At 41.8% G+C, this 20,595-nt stretch overlaps 2 protein-coding genes and 1 long non-coding RNA gene across 4 annotated transcripts in view; 2 read left to right on the forward strand and 1 right to left on the reverse strand.

The window, feature by feature from the left end:
- The window catches only part of CEP95 (centrosomal protein 95), a 44,595-nt gene extending 43,866 nt beyond the window's left edge, over positions 1–729 (forward strand). The window contains exons 19-20 of the mRNA XM_025927698.2: positions 25–96; positions 386–729. Coding sequence (XP_025783483.2) covers positions 25–96; positions 386–562 — 249 coding nt within the window. The 3' untranslated portion in view covers positions 563–729. The remainder of the gene's footprint in view (positions 1–24; positions 97–385) is intronic.
- Positions 730–780: 51 nt separating this feature from the next.
- On the forward strand, positions 781–6,903 carry LOC147574481 (uncharacterized). The gene is made up of 2 exons (XR_015244244.1): positions 781–1,110; positions 6,512–6,903. It is a non-coding gene; the product is annotated as an uncharacterized LOC147574481 (long non-coding RNA).
- A 2,970-nt stretch (positions 6,904–9,873) lies between these two features.
- The window catches only part of SMURF2 (SMAD specific E3 ubiquitin protein ligase 2), a 117,159-nt gene continuing 106,437 nt past the window's right edge, over positions 9,874–20,595 (reverse strand). Inside the window, exons 14-19 of one of the 2 annotated variants that reach the window (XM_086687745.1) lie at positions 18,803–18,981; positions 17,617–17,754; positions 14,369–14,489; positions 12,095–12,296; positions 10,768–10,843; positions 9,874–10,456 (exon numbers count right to left, since the gene is read on the reverse strand). In XM_086687745.1, the coding sequence (XP_086543871.1) occupies positions 10,357–10,456; positions 10,768–10,843; positions 12,095–12,296; positions 14,369–14,489; positions 17,617–17,754; positions 18,803–18,981 (816 nt within the window). In that variant the 3' untranslated portion in view covers positions 9,874–10,356. The remainder of the gene's footprint in view (positions 10,457–10,767; positions 10,844–12,094; positions 12,297–14,368; positions 14,490–17,616; positions 17,755–18,802; positions 18,982–20,595) is intronic. The other variant, XM_086687746.1, reaches the window with a different exon arrangement.

The raw sequence follows: 20,595 nt of genomic DNA on the forward strand, positions 1-20,595 counted from the left end.
GGTTTTTGTCCTCTCTATGAACAGTTTTCATTGCTGGCAGAAGCCATATCACAAGAACGCCAGGAACTCAAAGCCAGAGAGAGATCCCAGGCACAGGTAATAATTAATAGAAATCATTGATTTATAGTTTTCAGAACTAGAAAACAACTATAGTACACGTTTTAAGGGAAATGGAGAAGATCCATCTACGATCCAAAACATTTATCCTATGGTTAATCCGATAAATAGGATTTATCATGTGTTCCTTTTCCCTGTGAAGTCTCTGTAAGAGCTGCTGCTAAATTCCTGCAGTTGCAGGGGCTGGAGGAGCTAGAAAGTGGCGAGGCTGTAACAAGAGTGGGGCCCGGACAAACGTGAACAGCAGGTGACGTGAGTTCTCTTGCAGACACTGTATAAGGTGAAGAGGGAGCTGAGGTCGAAGATGGAGAAGGAGATTCAACAACTTCAGTGCATGATCACCCAGGATGACGACGATGCTTTCTTCCGGGAACTGGAAGCTGAGCGCTTCAGATCGCGCCTTCATCTGGCTTCTTTTCAGTACAGTAAAAATCCCTTCCCGTGAGACCAGATTTTGTAAGTGAAGTTTCTGGAGGACGTTACCAGGACAGAGCTAGAACTGAGCCAGTAGACACTCGAAACCAGGAGACTCCTTTTCAGATGCTTTACTTATACATTCATTCCAGTACTTTTTATGACATGATTTTTTTAAATAAAAATTTTCTTGAAGTACACTGCTGTGAATTTATAAGTTAAAAGGGGGGGGAGGGCAGGGAACAAAGGCACACACTCTTCATTAGTCATATTTGCACCAAAGCAGTTAGTTAATAGGCCTTGATTGAGCAGCAAGCTCCTGAAACCTATTGCTGTAGTTCGGTAAAAACAATACAAATCTCTAATTCAGAAAAGTGCTGTAAGTGTGGGCTCGTCATCAGCAGTGGGAGCTGGGGTTAAACCTTTAAAAGAGCATGTGTGTGTAGGTTTTTCTCCTGGTGGCTGGAAGGTGAGAATTTGTGGCTGTGGCTTCTGTTCGTTGTCAGGGGACGGCGTGAGAAGAGGCGGAGTGTGGAAAGCCAGAAGGCGTGTGCCTCGAAGGAGCCCTCGTGCCTGCAGGTAGGCGCAGTGGACTGGAAGTAGGCAAGTGCACAGCAAGCCTATTTCTGGTGTGGAGGAGGAGAAAACCCCACACCCAGCAGGAAGGCACCACACCTTCCGTGGGGAGGAAGGCTCCAGAGCAGTTGAAGACAGGGGGACTTTGCTGATCGGAGCCAGAGAATGGCACGGGACCCCAGGAAAGGACTGAAGGGGAGAAGAGAGGCTCCGGTTAGGGAACGTAGAGAGTAGCAATGGCGATGAACCACAACAGAGGCCCTGGGAGCATGATCCGTGGGATCCGCTGGTCTTGCAGACAGACATCCAGACGGCTGTGATCTGCCAGGACAACGGAGTGAGTGCAGGTGAATGGAAAGGATCAGGGACGTGCACAAGACAAGGCTAGGTCTGAAAGGGCTACAACGTGAATTCTAAAAATGGTTATGAAGAGAAAAAATGAAAGTAGATCTGTTATCCACGATATATTTGAGTAAAATGAGCAAATGAAACTATACACCGTGATGCTATTTTACCTTAAAAGCTGTGGTATGGGTGGATCTCCCATATAATGGAGTATGTAGTTGACCTTCGGACAACGTGGAGATCACAGGTGCCAAGGCCCCGTGCAGTCAAAGATCCATGTATAACTTCTGACTCCCCAGAAACTTTACTACTAATAGCCTACTGCTGACCAGAAGCGTTACTGACAAAAATTAAGACATTTTGTATATGTATTATATACTGTATTCTTATAATAAACCTAGAGAAAAAAATATTAAAATACTATAGTATTTTATAGTACTATACAAAAAAATTCATGTATGAATGGACCCAGGTAGTTCAAGGGTCAACAACTATAACCAATAGAGACATCTGGAAGAATAGGCCCCAAACATTAATAGGTGTCACTCTGAGTGATTATACAAACTTTCATTCTGTGCTTAATGTACTTTAATACTATTTGAATTTGCTAAAACAAGTATAATGATACTTTTATTTTTAAATATTACATGTTTTAGGAGTACGCTTAAGTTGCTAGTTCTGCCAGCTCTTTACCAAGCTAAGAAATAAGTAGGAATAACCGAAAAGAATGGGTGAGGGAATTTAGCAGGAAAAGGATAGGACTGCTAAGCAAAGGTCAAAGAAGAGGAGAGGAGGACACATTCAAAGATGCCAACTTCTTTTCAAAAAACAGAAAGCAAATGAAGTGGTAACTCAGCAAGTAGAAGATGTTTCCATCCAAGTGCCTGTGGAGAGGGAAGAACGCAGGAAACGCTCCTGATCATGCATGCATTTGAAAATGTACTTAGAACCGCGATATGACGTAGGAGTGGGGAGGGAAAGAGGCGGATTGGTGGAAGTTTATAAATCCTTAACTACCATAAAAGGAAACTAACCAGACGGTTTAAAATTAATGAGTAATATTAACATGTCACTTAGAAACATGGAAGAAACATCAGAGCTGACCGAATATTTGGGATTAATGCCATCTGGAAAGCAAGACTGGGGCCAGGGGGAGGGGCGATGAAGGTGGTTTTTCTTTTTTCTTTAAGGTTCTTAAGTGTATATGACAAACTTTGTATGTTTAGCTGTGTATATGCATTACTGTATGGTGGGGCGCTGGAGAATTAGCTGCCTCCTCTGAAAAACATGGGAAGGAAAAGGAAGAACCAGCGTTGAGGTCAGCCAAGAGAACAGAGCGTTAGTGAGGGGGCTGAGGATACAGGGAAAACTTATTTGCAATGGCAAGAAGCACCACAATAAAAAAATGAAGACAGAATGAGAAGGGCACAGCAGATAGAAGAGTGTCATTAAGAGAAATGACATAAACTACCAGAAGAATCCAAAATTGGGGCTAGAGCTGCAACTTAAAAGATCTGTTAAGGGGCACCTGGGTGGCGCAGTCAGTTAAGCGTCCGACTTCAGCCAGGTCACGATCTCGCGGTCCGTGAGTTCGAGCCCCACGTCGGGCTCTGGGCTGATGGCTCAGAGCCTGGAGCCTGTTTCCGATTCTGTGTCTCCCTCTCTCTCTGCCCCTCCCCCGTTCATGCTCTGTCTCTCTCTGTCCCAAAAATAAACGTTGAAAAAACAAAAAAATTAAAAAAAAAAAACTGTTAAAATCACAAATCTAGACATGCTGAAAACCTGTTTTATCTGGCATTCTCAGCCATTCAAACCTTACCCAGCTAATTGGATTGATAGGACCAATTTCTTCTTGTCTTAAAAAAACATGAAACTCATCTGCCTTTAAAACTTTGCCCTCTGAACAAACCTGGAAGCATCATGCTCCCTGATTTCAAACTATATTACAAAGCTGTTAAAACAGTATGGTGTTGGCATAAAAACAGATCAGTGGAACAGAATGAAGAGCCCAGAAATAAACCCACACATACGTGGTCAGTTCATTTACAACAAGTGAGCCAAGAATATATAGTGGGGAAAGGACCGTCGCTTCGACAAATGGTGTTGGGAAAACTGGACAGCTCCATGCAAAACAATACATACGCAAAAATTAACTCCAAATGGAGTAAAGACCTGAACATAAGACCTGGAACCATAAAGCTCCTAGAGGAAACATGGGTAGTAAGCCCCTCGACATTGGTCTTGATTTTTTTTTGGCTTTGACACCAAAAGCAGAAATCAATTAAGCGGGACTACATCAAACTAAAAAGCTTCTTCTGCACAGCAAAGGAAACCAACAAAAAGGCAACCTATTGAATGGGGGGAAGTATTTGCAAATGAGATAAATCTGATAAGGGGTTAATATCCAAAATAAATTCATACAACTCAGTAGCAAAAAAACTATCCAAATAAAAAAAGGACAGAGGGGCTGAAAAGACATTTTGCCAAAGATGACACACAAAGGGCCAACAGGTACACGAAAAGGTGTTCAACTCTAATCAGGGAAATGCAAGTCAAAACCACCTCACACCTGTTAGGATGACTGTTACCAAAAAGAAGTGTGGGTGAGGATGTGGATTGAGAGGAAACCGTTGTGCACTGTTGGTGGCAATGTAAAATGGCGCCGTCACTACAGAAAATAAGGAAGTTCCCCCCAAAATTAAAAATAGAATTACTGCATGGCCCAGCAACTCCCCTTCCAGGTATTCATCTGAAGAAATGAAAACACTACCTGGAAAAGATACACGCACCACCTTGTTCCTTGCAGCTTTAACGATAGCCAAAATATGGAAACTTAAGTGTCAGTAAGAGAAAGTGTTTATTGAAACATAATGCAATATTATTCAGCCATTAAAAAAAGGGAAATCTTACTATCTGCAACATGATGGGCCTCAAGGGTGTTCTGCTAAGTGAAATAGGTCAGAAATACAAATACCTAAAAACCAACGAAACGGAGCTCATAGAACCAGAAAAAAGGTTGGTGGTTGCCAGAGGTGGGGGACAAAATGGGTGAAAGGAATCAAAAAGTACAAACTTCCAGTTATAAAATGAATTAAGCCGGGGCGCCTGAGTGGCTCAGTCGGTTAAGTGTCCGACTTCAGCTCAGGTCATGATCTCGCGGTTCACAGGTTCCAGCCCTGCGTCGGGCTCTGCTGACGGCTCGGAGCCTGGAGCCTGCCTCGGATTCTGTGTCCCCCTCTCTCTGCCCCTCCCCCACTCGTGCTCTGTCCCTCGCTTTCAAAAATAAAACATTTAGAAATTTTTTTAAAATGAATAAGCCACAGGGATTAATGTACAGCATGGCGACTATAGTTAATATTGTATTGCATATTTGAAAGTTGCTACTGGGTCTTAAAAGTTCTCACCACAAAAAAATTTGTATGTGGTGACGGATGTTATACTAGACGTTACCGTGGTGATCATTCCGTATCTATACACACACCAAATCAGAAAGCTGTACAGCTGAACCTAACATTACGGGTCAGTTATACCTCAATTAAAGATAAAAAATACTTTGCCTGTCTGGTCTCGCTCCTGCACCTGGCCGCACCGGCATCGTCTCTGGGAGAAGTGAGCGCCTGAAAGGTGGAGTCTGATGTGCGTCTTCACTCCCAGTTCCTGTGTTGAAAGTCAGAACACTTCGGGAACACCTGGTGGGGGGGGGGGGGGTTGGGGGGGGGGGTGCGGGCAGGAGAAACACCCTGGAAGGGTCCCTCACCCACCCGGTGGGGTTTACAGCTCATATTATAGACTAATGTGAATCTAGATAAACCGTAGCCCAAAATACCCACAAAAGTATGCGATCGGCAACCGTTGAGCACATTACCCTGGAAACGTAGCCAACTGTATAATGAACACAAACACAAGGAAGAAGCCATATCCCCCGCAGCTGGCACAGAGCCTGACACGTAGTAGGAGCACAGTAGGTATCTGCTGAATGAACAGAAATAAGTCCGTGCAAATACCTAATAAAATGTAATTGTAAAATCTGGCTTGTCCAGTTTGCTAGGAGTGTTAACATAGGAACGTAACCTTTTTCGGTATAATTACCTCGATCCTGTTAGGAGGCTCTGGTTCTGTTTTGCATATCCTAACTAAGCGTTTGGGATATAAAATACAAACAAATGCAGTGGGTACCAAGGTTACACTTCGTTATAATGAAGAGACAAAGCTTCTAGGTCGCCCCACAGCAGAAAAACGGAACACACACCAAATCAAACTTCTGGGTAATTTATAGATTATAAAAATACTAAAATGCTGGGGCACCTGGGTGGCTCAGTCAGTTGAGCGTCTGACTTCAGCTCATGATCTCATGGTTCATGAGTTCGAGCCCCATGTTGGGCTCTGTGCTGACAGCTCGGAGCCTGGAACCTGCTTCTGGTTCTGTGTCTCCTCTCTCTCTCTCAAAAATAAATATTAAAAAAAATACTAAAATCTTTACTGACACTACAAATTGTAGATAATAACCAGTAAACATGGCAATGTGAGGGGCGCCTGGGTGGCGCAGTCGGTTAAGCGTCCGACTTCAGCCAGGTCACGATCTCGCGGTCCATGAGTTCGAGCCCCGCGTCGGGCTCTGGGCTGATGGCTCAGAGCCTGGAGCCTGTTTCCGATTCTGTGTCTCCCTCTCTCTCTGCCCCTCCCCCGTTCATACTCTCTCTCTGTCCCAAAAATAAATAAACGTTGAAAAAAAAATTAAAAAAAAAAAACATGGCAATGTGAGACAAAGCAAAAAAAAAATTTTCAAAATGATGTAAAAAACGGACACTATGCCATCCTGTGAACTGTAATAAACCACTACCACTCACACTGCATCTCCCGACCTTCCTCTCTGTGTGGCCTGTGCTACGGAGAGACCCACACAGGCTACAGGCTGCATGGAAAACATCGCACCCGTTCCTTTTTCCACCCATATATTTAGTGGACTTTCATCCACTATCATTTATAGAGCTGTGGATCACGATCCCTAAGGTTTTGGTTTCTCGGAAAAATGTAATTGGTTTCTCCTTTTCATTTCGAGGATTTGACCGCTCAACGCCACGGGAGCAAATGAGGCCCCCCAGGGGCCCGGACAGGCACGGTCACGGGATGGCCCGCTCCCCAGCGAGCCCAGGGCAGCCTCAGACACCCAGCTCCACACGGCCTCCCAACGGCTCCTGCCAGCCCACCGACGTGCCGCGGCAGGAGCACACCAGCCCCTTCCCCGCTCCACCTGGAGACACGGGGGGTCCCGGGCGCTCCGGAGCGCTGCAGTGCGACATGGGCCACAACTAAGGCAGGCACGTGAATCCCCTTAAACTCCTCACTTGATGCCTCATACGCTGTCACTCTTTGCAAAGCCAGTCGTGAAGCTTTTTTGTCCAAAGCAATTCATTATAAACTCCGTATTCTTTAAAAACTTCGATGCTGTGACAGTGCAAACAGCATTCATTTTATTGCTCAACTTCGGCATGGGCACATACATAGTTAATTTTTAGAAACCATTTATACAGATGTTATTGATAAAGCTCATGTAACAACGGAGTGAAAATACAAAGAATATCAAAGCTAAAACACTCTGTAATAAATACAAGTACAATGAAAACGATAAAACTTTGTTTTTAAAGTCAGTTTGAGAGAAGGAAGAATATTACATTAAGTGGACTAATTACATCTAGAAACAAAACAACTCAGCGCTTGGTACAATCATCACCCTCACGTGAGAACGTTCGATACCACAAATGGCACCTGTCGGCCGTGTGCTGCAGCTGAACAAAACAGGCAGAAAAGAGCTGCTCTATCAAACCGTAACGATGACCGAACAATCTCTAACTCCCAACAGTGCAACCAGTTCAATGCACTGGAAGGTCAAAGCAGACTTAGTGTTGTAAAAGAAAGCAAATTACCTTGGATTTAAAACGAAAGAAAATCTGTGCTCTGAACTGTAGGGGGGTAAAAAAAAAAAAAAAAAAAAAGACGATAAAAATAAAACCCAATCAGGGCAACAAACTATGTGCAAAACAAAATGTACACTATACACAGCACTATTTAAAAAAATCAAGAAGACCCTTTGCAACAAAACTCACCTCTGTACTGCACATGAGCGCTCAAAAGTTCATACTTAAGCATTCATGATGGAAAGGCAGGGTTACAGAAAGGTGACCTCCCATACCGGAAATAGCACGGCCAGAGGAAGAGATTGGGAAAAGCCCAGCTAAGAGGGATATGTGGAAATAAATATTCACATTAAACACGAGATGCAGGACGCCTGGGTGGCGTAGTCGGTTAAGCGTCCGACTTCAGCCAGGTCACGATCTCGCGGTCCGTGAGTTCGAGCCCCACGTCAGGCTCTGGGCTGATGGCTCAGAGCCTGGAGCCTGCTTCTGATTCTGTGTCTCCCTCTCTCTCTGCCCCTCCCCCGTTCATGCTCTGTCTCTCTCTGTCCCAAAAATAAATAAACGTTAAAAAAAAAACCAAAACAAAACACGAGATGCAAGTCCAAGATTCAATGACACATTGGGGGGTTTGGTTTGCTTAGCACCTATTTGGAAGAAATCAGGTAACCTCATTTTGAAAATGAAATCTAGGTCGTGTCTTTATAAATTATGTTGGTGATACCATAGACCGTTAGGGTAGATTTCTTTTAAAGCTCTATTAAGTCATTATTATAAAGTTAAAAAGGCACTCAGAAGCGATGGTATGAGCCTGCTTTATTGTCCATTATGACAGTAGCATTTATCACTGCATCTGTCAGTCAAGATTTCTCTAAAGCGTTCGTCGCGTACTTACTTTTTAGAAGATTAGAAGAGTGGGCATAATCATGCTGCACTAGCGCTTTAATATGAGACAGACAGACCTGCAACCAGTAAGGTACTATTGTGAGAGCTGAACACTGACCATCCGATAGCTCAGAAACCTCTTCTGTACATTTCAAGATGTTCTCAGGTACTACGAACAACGCAGCGGGGAAACACCAAGTGTCTGGGAAGGAAAAGGTCCGCGTAAGCACGTTACCCCCGCACAGTTATGACTAGGACTAACCTGCACACAGCAGTCCGATCTGGCTGAATGAAATGGATTCAAATACTTAGAAACCACACAAGTAGTTCTCAGCTTTTTTTGTTTTAAACGGCAAAATTTCCGCTTCCTTTATCCCCTCCCCAGCCTCCCACCCCATGAAAGCTTACTTGGAATCCCAATACACAAAAGAGACAAAGTGGGGGCTGCTCTGGGGAAAGGGGGTAGGGGTGGGGAGCTGGCGGCTCCTGCCCAAAGACCAACGAGGCCTTCCTCGCCCTCTCTGTCCCTCCTGTCTTAAGCCAGTACTTCTGATGCACCTCGCGGGAACCCCTTGGCTCCTGGACACAGACTGAAAACCAATCCATCAAACGAAAGAACGCAAAGGACCTATCACTTGATCATTAAGCTGCAAAATTTAAACAGAGCTCTCTTGTTAAAATTTGCCCTTGCTTCACATCAATGTAAGAAATGTATATATATAGTGCAGATTTCTGATAGCTGAATTTAAAAATTCATCCATGACTTCAGATTTTTTCAATCCCTCACTCCAGAACTTTGGCTGCCTTCTGGGTCACACACCTTGAAAGCCGAATCTGGAGATTTCAAAATCAGATGCTGATCAACACCCAGGGAACTGGGATTCCCTCACCTCCCAAGTGAACTCTCCGGTTCTAAAGTAATTTATACCAGAGATCCAGAATCACTATTGCTTCAGTAATCCTACCCCCTGCCCCATCCCATGCCCACTTTATTAGGTAAAAACAGGATTTTCTAAGCTTGCTATATAAAATTTTTCCTTTTTCATAATTTTAGCTGATTAAAACATCATGAGCAGCTAAACAAAGATTCTGGATGGTTTACTTGATAGAAACTCAGACCGTAATTCAAATATAATATAAATTAGGTGCACTTGTTATAGGAGACTTTGGTTTACAGAAACAGCATCTGTATTAAAGATAAGCTGACCCAGCAAAAGAATGAAAATCCCATCCCATCTACATGATCTGAGGAGCAATAAAAATGCAGTATTTCCATTTAAGATGAAAAGTAAATCCAAAATACCTGATCATATTGATTCAAGATAAAAAATTAGGGTTTTTTTAAAGTCTCTTAAAAACAAGGAGCCCTGAATGCATCTTACTGTATCAAATAAGCTAGTAAGTTTAGACTAAATGGTTGCATTAGGAATCTGACAACCAAAATTATGTAGCTGTATTCCAGGAAATTCGTGCTTGAAAAAAATACAAAAGACTCGCTTAGGCTAGGTTGAAACATATAATGCTTTTAAAATATAATGCTTTGCTATAGAAAAATGTAATTAAACGTGTAAATGGCTTTTTTTTTAAGATAATGATTCCTTTAGCCAATTGTTTACAAAGGTAGAATCGTTCAAAATAATTTTATTTCTTTTTACAAAGAGCAAGTACAGGAACTGTTCAAAATCATGTATTCGATCCAAATGAAATGTGATGTGTACCGACTGCTGGAGTTGTCTTGATGTTTGAGAGACTTGAAATCTGTGGAGCGATCTGAATAGATTACCTTTTTATAAAAATAGTAGTAGTCTTTAAGTGTAGAATACTGCCTAACTCTGGAAATGTAGGAAAAGTCAGCATTCTTTAGGTTCAAGATATTAATTTTAAATAGCAGCTGAGTGTGGCCTCATGGCAAAGCATAAAGACCTCTTTTTTCCTTGAAAAGGAATTTCAAAATTGTCCTTTCCCCTCACAGTGTCCTAAACATTTTTTTTTTTTTTTTTAGGGGGGGTGGGGCATTTTCCTGTATTTCAGCATTCCGGGCAACTTTGCTGAAAGGAGGCTGTCGGTCAGGGTATAAATAGAGTCCGGGGTAAATCCGTGAAGTTCATCATTCCACAGCAAACCCACATGTCTCTTCGATGGCCGTTAGCAGCTTTTCGTATAACTTTTCATAGCTTTCATAGGGCGGAATGTCTATTCGATTGAAGCTAGAAATAAGCACATCAGATATAACGCAGTTTATTCAAAGTCAGCAAACTGGCCTCCTAAGTGTGTACTAATACGGTCATATCACTTTTTGTGACACGCAGAAAATTACAAAAAAAGGCTGTATTTCTCTAAAGTAGAAACTGCCACTTTTGGGTTTTCCTACCAATTTCTGAATAATCTTAAATCACTTAAAAACTGCTTATCATTCCTTTTAGAGGTCCTTTTAGTAATAAGAACAGAAAATGAAACATCGGTTTAAAACTAACACACACATACATGGAAGGATGGGAAAGCTTCAAAAATAGCTTACCACGTGTGGGCCTTTGGCAGGTTGTTGGTGCAGGCATCGATCTGGTGTATGGTGAAGAGTCGTGGGCCAGCAGCACCTGCGAAACAAGTAAATGTGGGTCACGTCCCCGCACCTGCCTGCACTGGTCTCCAAAATCTCGCAAGAAAACTGGTACGTAAACCACAGGGCCTATGGATGGGGATACTGGTGACTCCACATAAGCTGCCAAGGGCAGCAGGCAAAGAACCTGGGTTTTGAAAGCTGGAAATGACCTTGGAAAACACTGGATTCCTTAATATGCTAGCATTTCATTTGACAAACAGTCCAGGATGGAAATCCTTCACCAACTTCTATCTTCTGAAAAAAATCAATGTGCCAAAAGCATGAGAAGAAAAGTAAATGGACAAATCCAAGATCAAATACACACACACACACACACACACACAAACTCAAAAAGATGACAACCTAAATACAAATTCAGGTTTCATGCCTCAAACTTGGCCGAGAACAAAAGATTAGCAGCCTATGGAATAAATCTCAGTTAACGTAAGACACCCCATCAACGGGTATGCAGAAATACAGCTTCACTTTACGCATCTGGGTAGTCGGCTAATGAGAGCTCTCCAAATGGGGAATGTGAGCACAACTCCAAGTGCGCTTTCCCCATGGACTTCTGACAGGTGTACTGAGGCCAACACTGCTGAATTATGCATCAGTCTTGCTGTGTGCGTCCTCAGTCACCGCCAGCAGCTTCGGAGGTAAAGGAAGCAGCCGCCCCTGCGTGAAGCTCCACTGTCATTAGCAACATTACCAACTCTCCCCCAAACGAAACCGCTATTCCATGGAAAACAATTCTTACAGGTGGAATAGGTTTGTAAATGAATGGTCTGATGCCATGCAATAATGGAAGTGCTCTGGCCAAACAGTTTCCACAACTCATGCTGCCTCTTTCTATTAAAAGAAGAAAAAAGTAGAGGGAAGAGGCATCCCAAGTGGGTGTAGGTTTTGCAGGGTTGAGGTGTGAAGGTGGAAGGGGATGGGCTTTCCCTACGGGAATGTGCAATATGAGTTAAGGGCACGGTGACCCGAAAAGAAAAGGCAAGCATCGTCACATATGGTCTCTAGCGTGCAGCACTCATTACAACCACAGAGAACCCCGGCAGCAGAGGCTCTTGGGAGGGAACAAAGGAAAGGAAGGAGAATGTATCAAGATACGAGAGCTATAGCTACAAGGCAGAATGAAGAGATCTGTTTATAAGCCCATGGCTTGTAAACTACGGGACCCAAATATCGACGCCCTCCCCCAATCCTCGGACAACGTATCGCGTGTTTCTTCTGGCTTTTCTACCTTGTAAAGCCTTGAAGCCCTGCAGAGGCACTCTAGATGATCCTGTCACAAACTGAAGTAACCGTGCTCTTCGCTCTTCATCAAAGAACTCCACAGCTTTCCAGAACCACTTGACGACATTGCTGTCTGGCGTGCAGTGTTTTAACCGGGTGTTTACCTTCCAGTCATTAACATCTATCTTTCCAAGTCCACAAATAATGAGCTGTTAAAATATTGCACAAATAATGAGCCAATGGAAATCCAAGTCAAGCCAAAAATTCCTCAAAACAGAACTTTCGATCTGTAGTGCTGGCTCTCATATGGCGGTTCTTTATCATCAAGGGTACACATCATAATTGTCTGGAAAGCTTTTCAACATACACACACCATCAGGTCCTACGTTCAGAGGTTCAGATTCTGGGAGCCTGGGGCGACAGGAGGGATCTGGACTTAAAAAGCTCCCTGGGTCCCTACTTACTGCAGGTCTGTCCCCAGGGTCTGAGAACCACCACGCTTACAAACATGACAAGATCAAAGTTCAAAATTCCCACAGAATTCTAAATTCTGTTTAATGGACACAAATTAGACTCAAAGAGTAAATACGGTCTGCATGTGCCTTCCTTAATACCTGCATCATACTACTATGGGTTTTAACACTTATTCGCTTGGGGATTTGGACAATTCGGTTCACCTCCCTCGGCCAGCGGTTTCCTCTGCTCCGCTACATCCTGTGAAAGAACCGTACTGCTCGCTCAGGAACTCAAGAAATGGGTGTTGAATAAGCAGTCCTGATCATCTTCAAGTTGTATCCAAGTACGAAATACATGACTGCACTGACAGAGAGCTCTGCCTGACATCCTGATGTAGGGTCAGCACAGATGAGCCATATCAAAATCACTCTGATACTATCAATACTCACATATCCTTAGAACCCAAGACTAACTCACCTCAACAATGTGTTTAGAAAAGTGAAAGATGATAGGGTACAATGTAAAGCATAATGTGAGCTGCACATCCTATATTTTATAATTAGTTCTAATCCCATATCACATACATGCATATATACATATATATACACATACATACACATGCTTTAATAAAAAATTTTTAATTTCATTAGCAGTAGAAAGTATGTAATAAGCCTTAGGCCTACTGAATAAAACCTCCACCAAAGCTTTCATAGGGTTCTAGAAAGATTACTGAATCATAGCCACACTCAACAGGGAGGTGGTGATCCAAATAGGATTACAGAAGTTATTTATATCACAAAAAATATTTCCTAAATTCTTTTCTTAAGAGGAATGGTAATTATAAGGCCAAACTCCTCATCTGTTGTATGAACAGATAAAAATGGACTGTATTTCAACTTTGCTGCCATTCCTTCTATGTTTTCTTCCTCTTCCTGACCACTTCCTACTGGCCATTTCCCTAAGGAATAGCTCAATCATGAAAGGAATGGGGATGATACTGAATCAAACCAATCTTTTGAGATTTGCTAACAGGTCTGTTAAAAGATTTATAGTTTAGAAAGCACACTGAAGTTAATGAATAAAATCAGGTTTTACATTTATTTGTAGATTTCAAATATTTATGCTATCCCTAGCCACTAATTAAAATATGCCCCTGGAAGAATAAAACCTCATTGTTTTCTCAAAGTAGTTCAGTGGAAATTCAGATGTATTTGGTTAAAGGTCTTAATTATAAAACCAGACTACAGGTGCTTTAAGGGCCAGCTTTAAAGAAAACAAAAACAAAAACAAATCAGTTAACTGTTTATTACTGCTACTGTTAGTAATGAATATTTCCAAAGAGAGGAAAGATGTTTAGATGCAGTTTACCCTCAGTGTTTTAACTGCTGCCTCTATGGTCTCGACTATCAAATGCTTTCTCGCAAAAGTTAGTGTAAACCAATTGAGACTTGGCTTCTAATTCAAATAAACTGCAATATGGTAGAGACGAAGTAATGAAGTTTTATTTAATTAAATCAACAGCCACTTAATTAGGGAAGAGAAAACAACATTAGAAGAATGTACACCTAAGACATGAAATCGGTTGAAAATGAGAAAGGATAATATGGCCAAATAAGTTAAGAATGTTCACAGTGTAAGAGAGATGGCTTATTTGTAGCAATTCCAAAGCAGGAAAGACTTTTCCCGTGAATACCAATTCTCATAGCAGCGCACCGTGAAGCTTCAAAAGCACCAGCAATACGACTTTCCTCTAAAACTAAGTTAACAGAAAATCCCCAAACTTTCCTTGTTACACCAAATGATGTCATGACATTAATACACTGACCTCTAACTCCTTCTCATCGAATGTCTTCAGCAGATGCTGTGGAATTACTTCATTAAATCCTTTCTGCAGAGCCAGGAACTGTGCCTCAATGCCTCGTAAAAATCTCCAGTTCACGTAGAGCCTGTAAACATTGGGCGGGGGTTTCACATGATCCATATATTCAGATTGAGTAACTATTACCAATCTCTACTTCAGCAATCTTGCACATCACAAGCACCTGGCATTAAGAATTTAGTCCAGAGTCTAAAGGAATTTCAGATTCCCAAGCGTGCTGGAGGCCGCGCTGTGAGGCAGTTCACTGTAAGTTAAAAGTTGGAAACCTTCTGCTAACAAAGCAACTCTGCAGATCACAGAGAGGGCAGGTCAATGGCAAGGCGGCTAGAGATTCGATGGGTCTGGAGTTAAAATCTTGACAAAACTTCTCTCTGAATTCTAGCATGCATGCCACCAACCACAAAAAAAAAAAAAAAAAACAGCCCGTGCAACCAAAACTGATTATTTTTCTAGTTTCACTTGAAAATGTCATCTGCGTGTGCTGGGTGTTTTGCTTCTATTTTGGGGGTGTTGGCTCGGGGACAGGAGGTAAAGAGACTCCTCCTATCGATACAAAATGACAACAGTAAAAGCCAACAGTGTTCACTTTCTGATTACGCACTCCTTGTTCCCTGGAGGCTTTATAAAAACTGGAAGATGTAACTAAATTAAATAAGTACATAAATAAAATAAAAAGTACAATAAATAAAATTTTAAAAGTACACCAAACTATACCTAATGTATAGCTTCACTTATATTTTTTACTTGGACTTATAACTGAATTGCCTTTTTTAAAAAAAAATCTGTCTACCCAGGAAAACTTCTCCATCTCAAAAATCTCAGAACTATTCCCCTGCCAAATATGTCAACATTTCCTCCTGGCTTGGAGAAACGATTCTCTACTTTCAGTAATAAGTTACTTCACATGAGACCCTTTGGCGGATCTCCTTTTTGTCTGTTTAAGAGGACGGCAAAATGACACCTCCATAAAAAGCCTTTCTCTGTAACTTTTTTTTTCTCCCAAAACTGTATCTGGTAAGAGATAGGACAGCGTGCTGAAAGCATGACAGAGTCTTGGCAAATGGGGTCTAGGACCCTAAAGTGACACATTACTGAAATTCAGGAAATTCCCATCCATTTTTTTCTTTTCCAATTTAGAAACGTAATACATGCTTATTTTCTATGTAAGGAAAAATCAAACATTAAATGTGAACAAAGAGTCAACACTGAAAGCCCGTTCTATTACCCTCTCCTCCCTCTCTACTTCCAGGCCTGGCACCTGCACCCCCTTACCCCAGGCAAACATTTGACCTGGTATTCAGTCTTCCTGGACATCTTCCGAATAATTATAAAACAACACAGACTTTTCCCCCCATAGAATTCTTATAAAACTTGCTTAAAAAAAAAAAAAAAGTGTTTTGTTGTTGTTGTTGTTTCAGTAATCTCTACACCCATTGTGGGGCTTGAATTCATGACCCCAAGATCAAGAATCACATTCTCTTCCCAATGAGCCAGCCAGGCGCCCCTAAAACTTGCTTTTTAAATCTGACATCTTCTACAGTCTATTTATTTGTATTTATTTTGAGAGAAAGATTAGAGAGCAAGTGGGGGAGGGGCAAAGAGCGAGGGAGACAGAAACCCAAGCAGGCTCCGCGCTGTCAGCGTAGAGCCCGATGCCCTGCTTGAACTCCTGAACCGTGAGACCATGACCTGGGCCGAAATCAAGAGCTGGACGCCAGTCAGTTAAGTCTCCTCCTTCTAAATATCAGTCTCTTTCTTCTACATATCCATATAGTATTCTGTTGAATGTATGTATTTAATCATTCCCACCTAAAAACATTCCACCAGTTTTCAGTTGTTTTCACAAGTAATATTTAATTGAACATCCTTAAATTTATTTCTTTAACGTGTTTCCATAGACTTGATTCCTAAAAACAGGGCTGCTGGTTGAAAGGCAGATGCATTTTCATTTTGACAAGCAAGGTTACTCACCACCATACTAACGAGGATGCATTTCCACTTTGGTAGCTGTTATCAAATCGTTTTCCAAAAAAAAGCTATTCCAACAGACTGTTGGGCCTCATGTGTCAACCAGGAAAATTTAAGCCAATGAGACTTAGAGACATCTCTTGTGTACATGTGGTAAAATAGAGTTCAAACTCCCATATTTGATTACCACGGTTTTATGTTTAGAAGAACTTTAGTTACCACAGGCCAAATGATCTAACCCAACTTCTAAATTCCTAAATCATCCGGTGATTATGTAAAATTTGAAGAGTATTTTCTCATACTCATCCCTTAAACTCACAATGTGCTTACTTCTAAACAGGACAAGGGCTGGTGTCACAGCCCAGAAGTACTGTCAGCCGGCTGCGGCAGCTACATGACAACTAGCTGCATGCACTGTCTCTCTTGGTGTTCCTGCCTCTACACCGCCCCTCTTCCACACGAGCCTGCACTGGCCTGTGACTCGCTTTAACAGAAAGAACACAGCAGAGGTGATCTGGCCAGTTCCAGGCTCAGGCCTTAAAGAGATCTGACAACTTCTGCTCTTGTGCTCCGGGAAACCAGCCACCCCGGAAGAAGTCTGGTTATCTCGCTAGGAAGAGAGAAGCCATGGGGAGCATTAAGAAGCCACCTGGGTGGCTGAGTTGGTTGAGCACCTGACTCTTGATTTCGACTCAGGTCATGAGATCAGGCCTTGCATAGAGCGCCACACTGAGCATGGAGCCTGCCTGGCACTCTCTCTCTTTGCCCCGCCCCTGCTCATGCTCTCACTGTTAAAAAAATAAACATTTTTTTCAAAAGAAGGGGGGGGTGGTTCTCAGGCACCACTTGGAGATAACCAGGGAGGCCCAGCCTACAGTGAGAAGTAGACCCCAGAGGGTGGCCCAGTGGCCATTCCAGCCAGTCCCCAGCCATTTGAGCCATCCTAGCTGAGGCATCAGATATGTGAAAAAAGAGGCCATCTCGATGTGAGCCCCAGCTGACACCACAGGGAGGAGCAAAATGCTGTCGCTGTTGTTCTCTATCCTTATTACTGACCCACTGAATTGTGAGAAAAAATAAATGGTGGTTGTTTTGAAGACACTAAATTCTGCAGAGGCCAATTTTGTAGCAGTAAGTAACGCTACCTAAATACTTCAGTGTTTCTCCGTACAGCCGTTCAAGAGCATTAAAACAATTCTTAGGCTTGAAAATATAAAACTGTTTACCTGACATATTCTTTTTTATTTTCTTCAGTAACAGGGATACTCTTGCCATTTGGTTTAAGTTCATGCTGAATAATTTCACCATATGCATTATGTTCGACACAGAAGGTATGGTCCAAAACACCTGTAATATCATTCTCACTAGAAAGGAAAAAGAGAAGAAGATATTTAACTGGAAAATCTAAAATACAGATCCTTCCGATCTCTTAACTGGGGAGACAGATAAAATGAGACTGTTTTAGAACATAACAAGTACAAGATCAGATTCCTTTTGCTAGTACTTATGCTACCATACCTCCCAGTTCTTGCGCACATAAGTCAAAGAGCTTTAACCTTCATCAACACAGGAAATGTTTTACTTCCTGATTGAGGACAAAGAGCCCTGCCCAAAGCTGGACTTTACAAACAGGGAAAACTTAGGTTATGTTTAGCTTTTAGGTAAGAAGCCTTATTTGAATCCAGGTATTCCCGAGCAACCAAATGCCTGAGTATCCCAAGAGAAAGCTACTCATGTATTTGGTAAAAGTAAGTATGGCCCATGTATATTCATAAATAAATATTCTGACAAAACAGAACTCATTCTTACAGATCCCTTTTTTAAAGTATGGCTTCAACAATCACTACTTCAGCAGGAATTTACTCTTCTCACACGTGCGGGACTGGAACAGAACTTGTATCATGTCAAGAAAATCATTACATGTGGTAATTTTTAAAACAGAATATACTACCTTTTTTTTTTCCTTTTTAAAGCAGTAACATTAACTTTTAGGGATTTGAAACACACAGGAAAGCAACAGAAAGAGGGAAAGTCTTACGTGGTCCTAAGACTCAGATAATCTCTCTCAATATTTTCTGTGCATCATTTAAAAAAATTTTTTTTTAAGTACATCCATTTTGATGGGGCGCCTGGGTGGCTCAGTTGGTTAAGCGCCTGACTTCGGCTCAGGTCATGATCTCACAGCTTGTGGGTTCGAGCCCCACGTCTGGCTCCGTGCTGACAGCTCAGAGGCTGGAGCCTGTTTCGGATTCTGTGTCTCCCTCGCTCTCTGCCCCTCCCCCACTTGCACTCGATCTCTCTCAAAAATAAACGTTAAAAATTTTTTTAAAAAACAGTACATCCATTTTGAAACAGTTATCTGTAAGGCTCACATTCTATCTATAAGGAGTGGACACAAGACTCAATACATACAGAATCCACACCAAACTGTTGTGAAGATCTGGATCAACTAACTCCATGTCATCCAAAGTAATGGACTTCCCGAGCAACTGTTTATAAAAAGGCAATGTGAAGCCACCATCAATGTAATGTCCATGAAACACGGCCATTCCCATTATTCGTCCAACAAAGTGGAAATAGGATAAATGTTCCTGAAATTGAGAGAAGTTTACATATAAATATTCAAGTTAGACACTACACAGGGAATTTTTAATAAAAATTAAATACACAACATTCATCTTTTTTATAAGTAACAGTTTATACATTCTACAACTTATTTATATGGAGTAGGCTATCATATCAAAGGTTAATAATCATCAGGGAGAGTTTCTATAGCACACGTTCAAGATCCTCTCCATTGCTAAAATATTACACCAGGGACGATGCTTCTCCCAGAGAGTACAGTCACTTTGTAAAAATTACCTTTAGAAATGAAGTCCAAACTACACTCCCACTGTCGCTTCATGAAACCACTCAACAGATGCATCGTCTTCCTCTCCTATCTTACCTGCTGAGCCCTTTACAATCCTGGCTCTGTCCTAACACATGGTAAACACCTCACAAACACAAGCGCTAATTACACTGGCGTAATGGGCTCCCCAGGCACAACCTTCACCTAAAATCTTCCCAACTTTATAAGGGGTTCCCTGCAATGAATCTAGCATGTTTGGATGTATTTGTCTATCATGATAAACTGTTAGTTGGATATTTGCATTTTCAACTCTTTTTACTTCTCCAGCTAGTAAGTAATCTTTAAGCTCTTTAAAAAAAATTTTTTTTGAGAGCAAGTGAGCGCAAGCAGGAGAGGGGCAGAGGGAGAGGGAGGTAGAGAATCTTAAGCAGCCTCCACGCCCACCATGGAGCCTTGACACGGGGCTCAATCTCACGACTGTGAGATCATGACCTGAGCTGAAATCAGGAGTCACCCAGGTGCCCCTTAAGCTCCTCTTTAAACCTCCCTTTTAGCTTAAAAATAGCTTTTGTTTCTCTTTAAAAGAAAACATTTAGAAAATACTGACAAGCAAAAACAAAAAATCACCCATAATCTCATACCCAGAAATAACCTCCATCAGTATACTACAGAGCTTTTCAACGTTCATACACCCACATATCTACCAAAATTGTATCATACTGTTCTGTAACCTTCTTTTCACTTAGTATATCATGAATACCATCTTTATAGGTCATTAACTATTGTCCCATAGTGTCATTTTAGTGGCTATATAATATGCCATTCTATGGAATGATAACAAATTAATAAGAGCTACGAACTATTGTTGAGTGCTCAGCAGTATGTAACAGGGTTAACAACGTACAGCGCTATGCTCAATACCTAATGTGCAGGGTCCCGTTTAATTGTCACAACCCTTCTCTGAACTTCAAGCTAAGATTATTATTATTAGCAATGATAAAATGGAGCCTTAATCACAAAGCTAGTATAGGACCAGGATACGATCTCACATCTTTCTAATTCCAGAACCATTCCTCTTAAACCATTACCGTAATTCTGCGTCATGTGATCATCTACCCAACCCCTCTCTTACGGACAATGACGCTGCTTCCAGTTAGCACTACTATAAACAACGATGCAGCAAACATCCCAAAGCACAAATTACTGCACACACCAGTGATCATTTACTTGAGAAAATCTTCTACAACAGAACTTGCTAAGTCCAAGCTTGCGACTAGGACAAGGACAGTGACCCTTCATCATAAACCACACTGACATTTCAACATCAAAAGCACTGCAGGTCACAGGTTAATTC

This window comes from Puma concolor, chromosome E1, assembly GCF_028749965.1.
Source record: "Puma concolor isolate L17-30 chromosome E1, mPumCon1.1.hap2, whole genome shotgun sequence".
Taxonomy (NCBI): domain Eukaryota; kingdom Metazoa; phylum Chordata; class Mammalia; order Carnivora; family Felidae; genus Puma; species Puma concolor.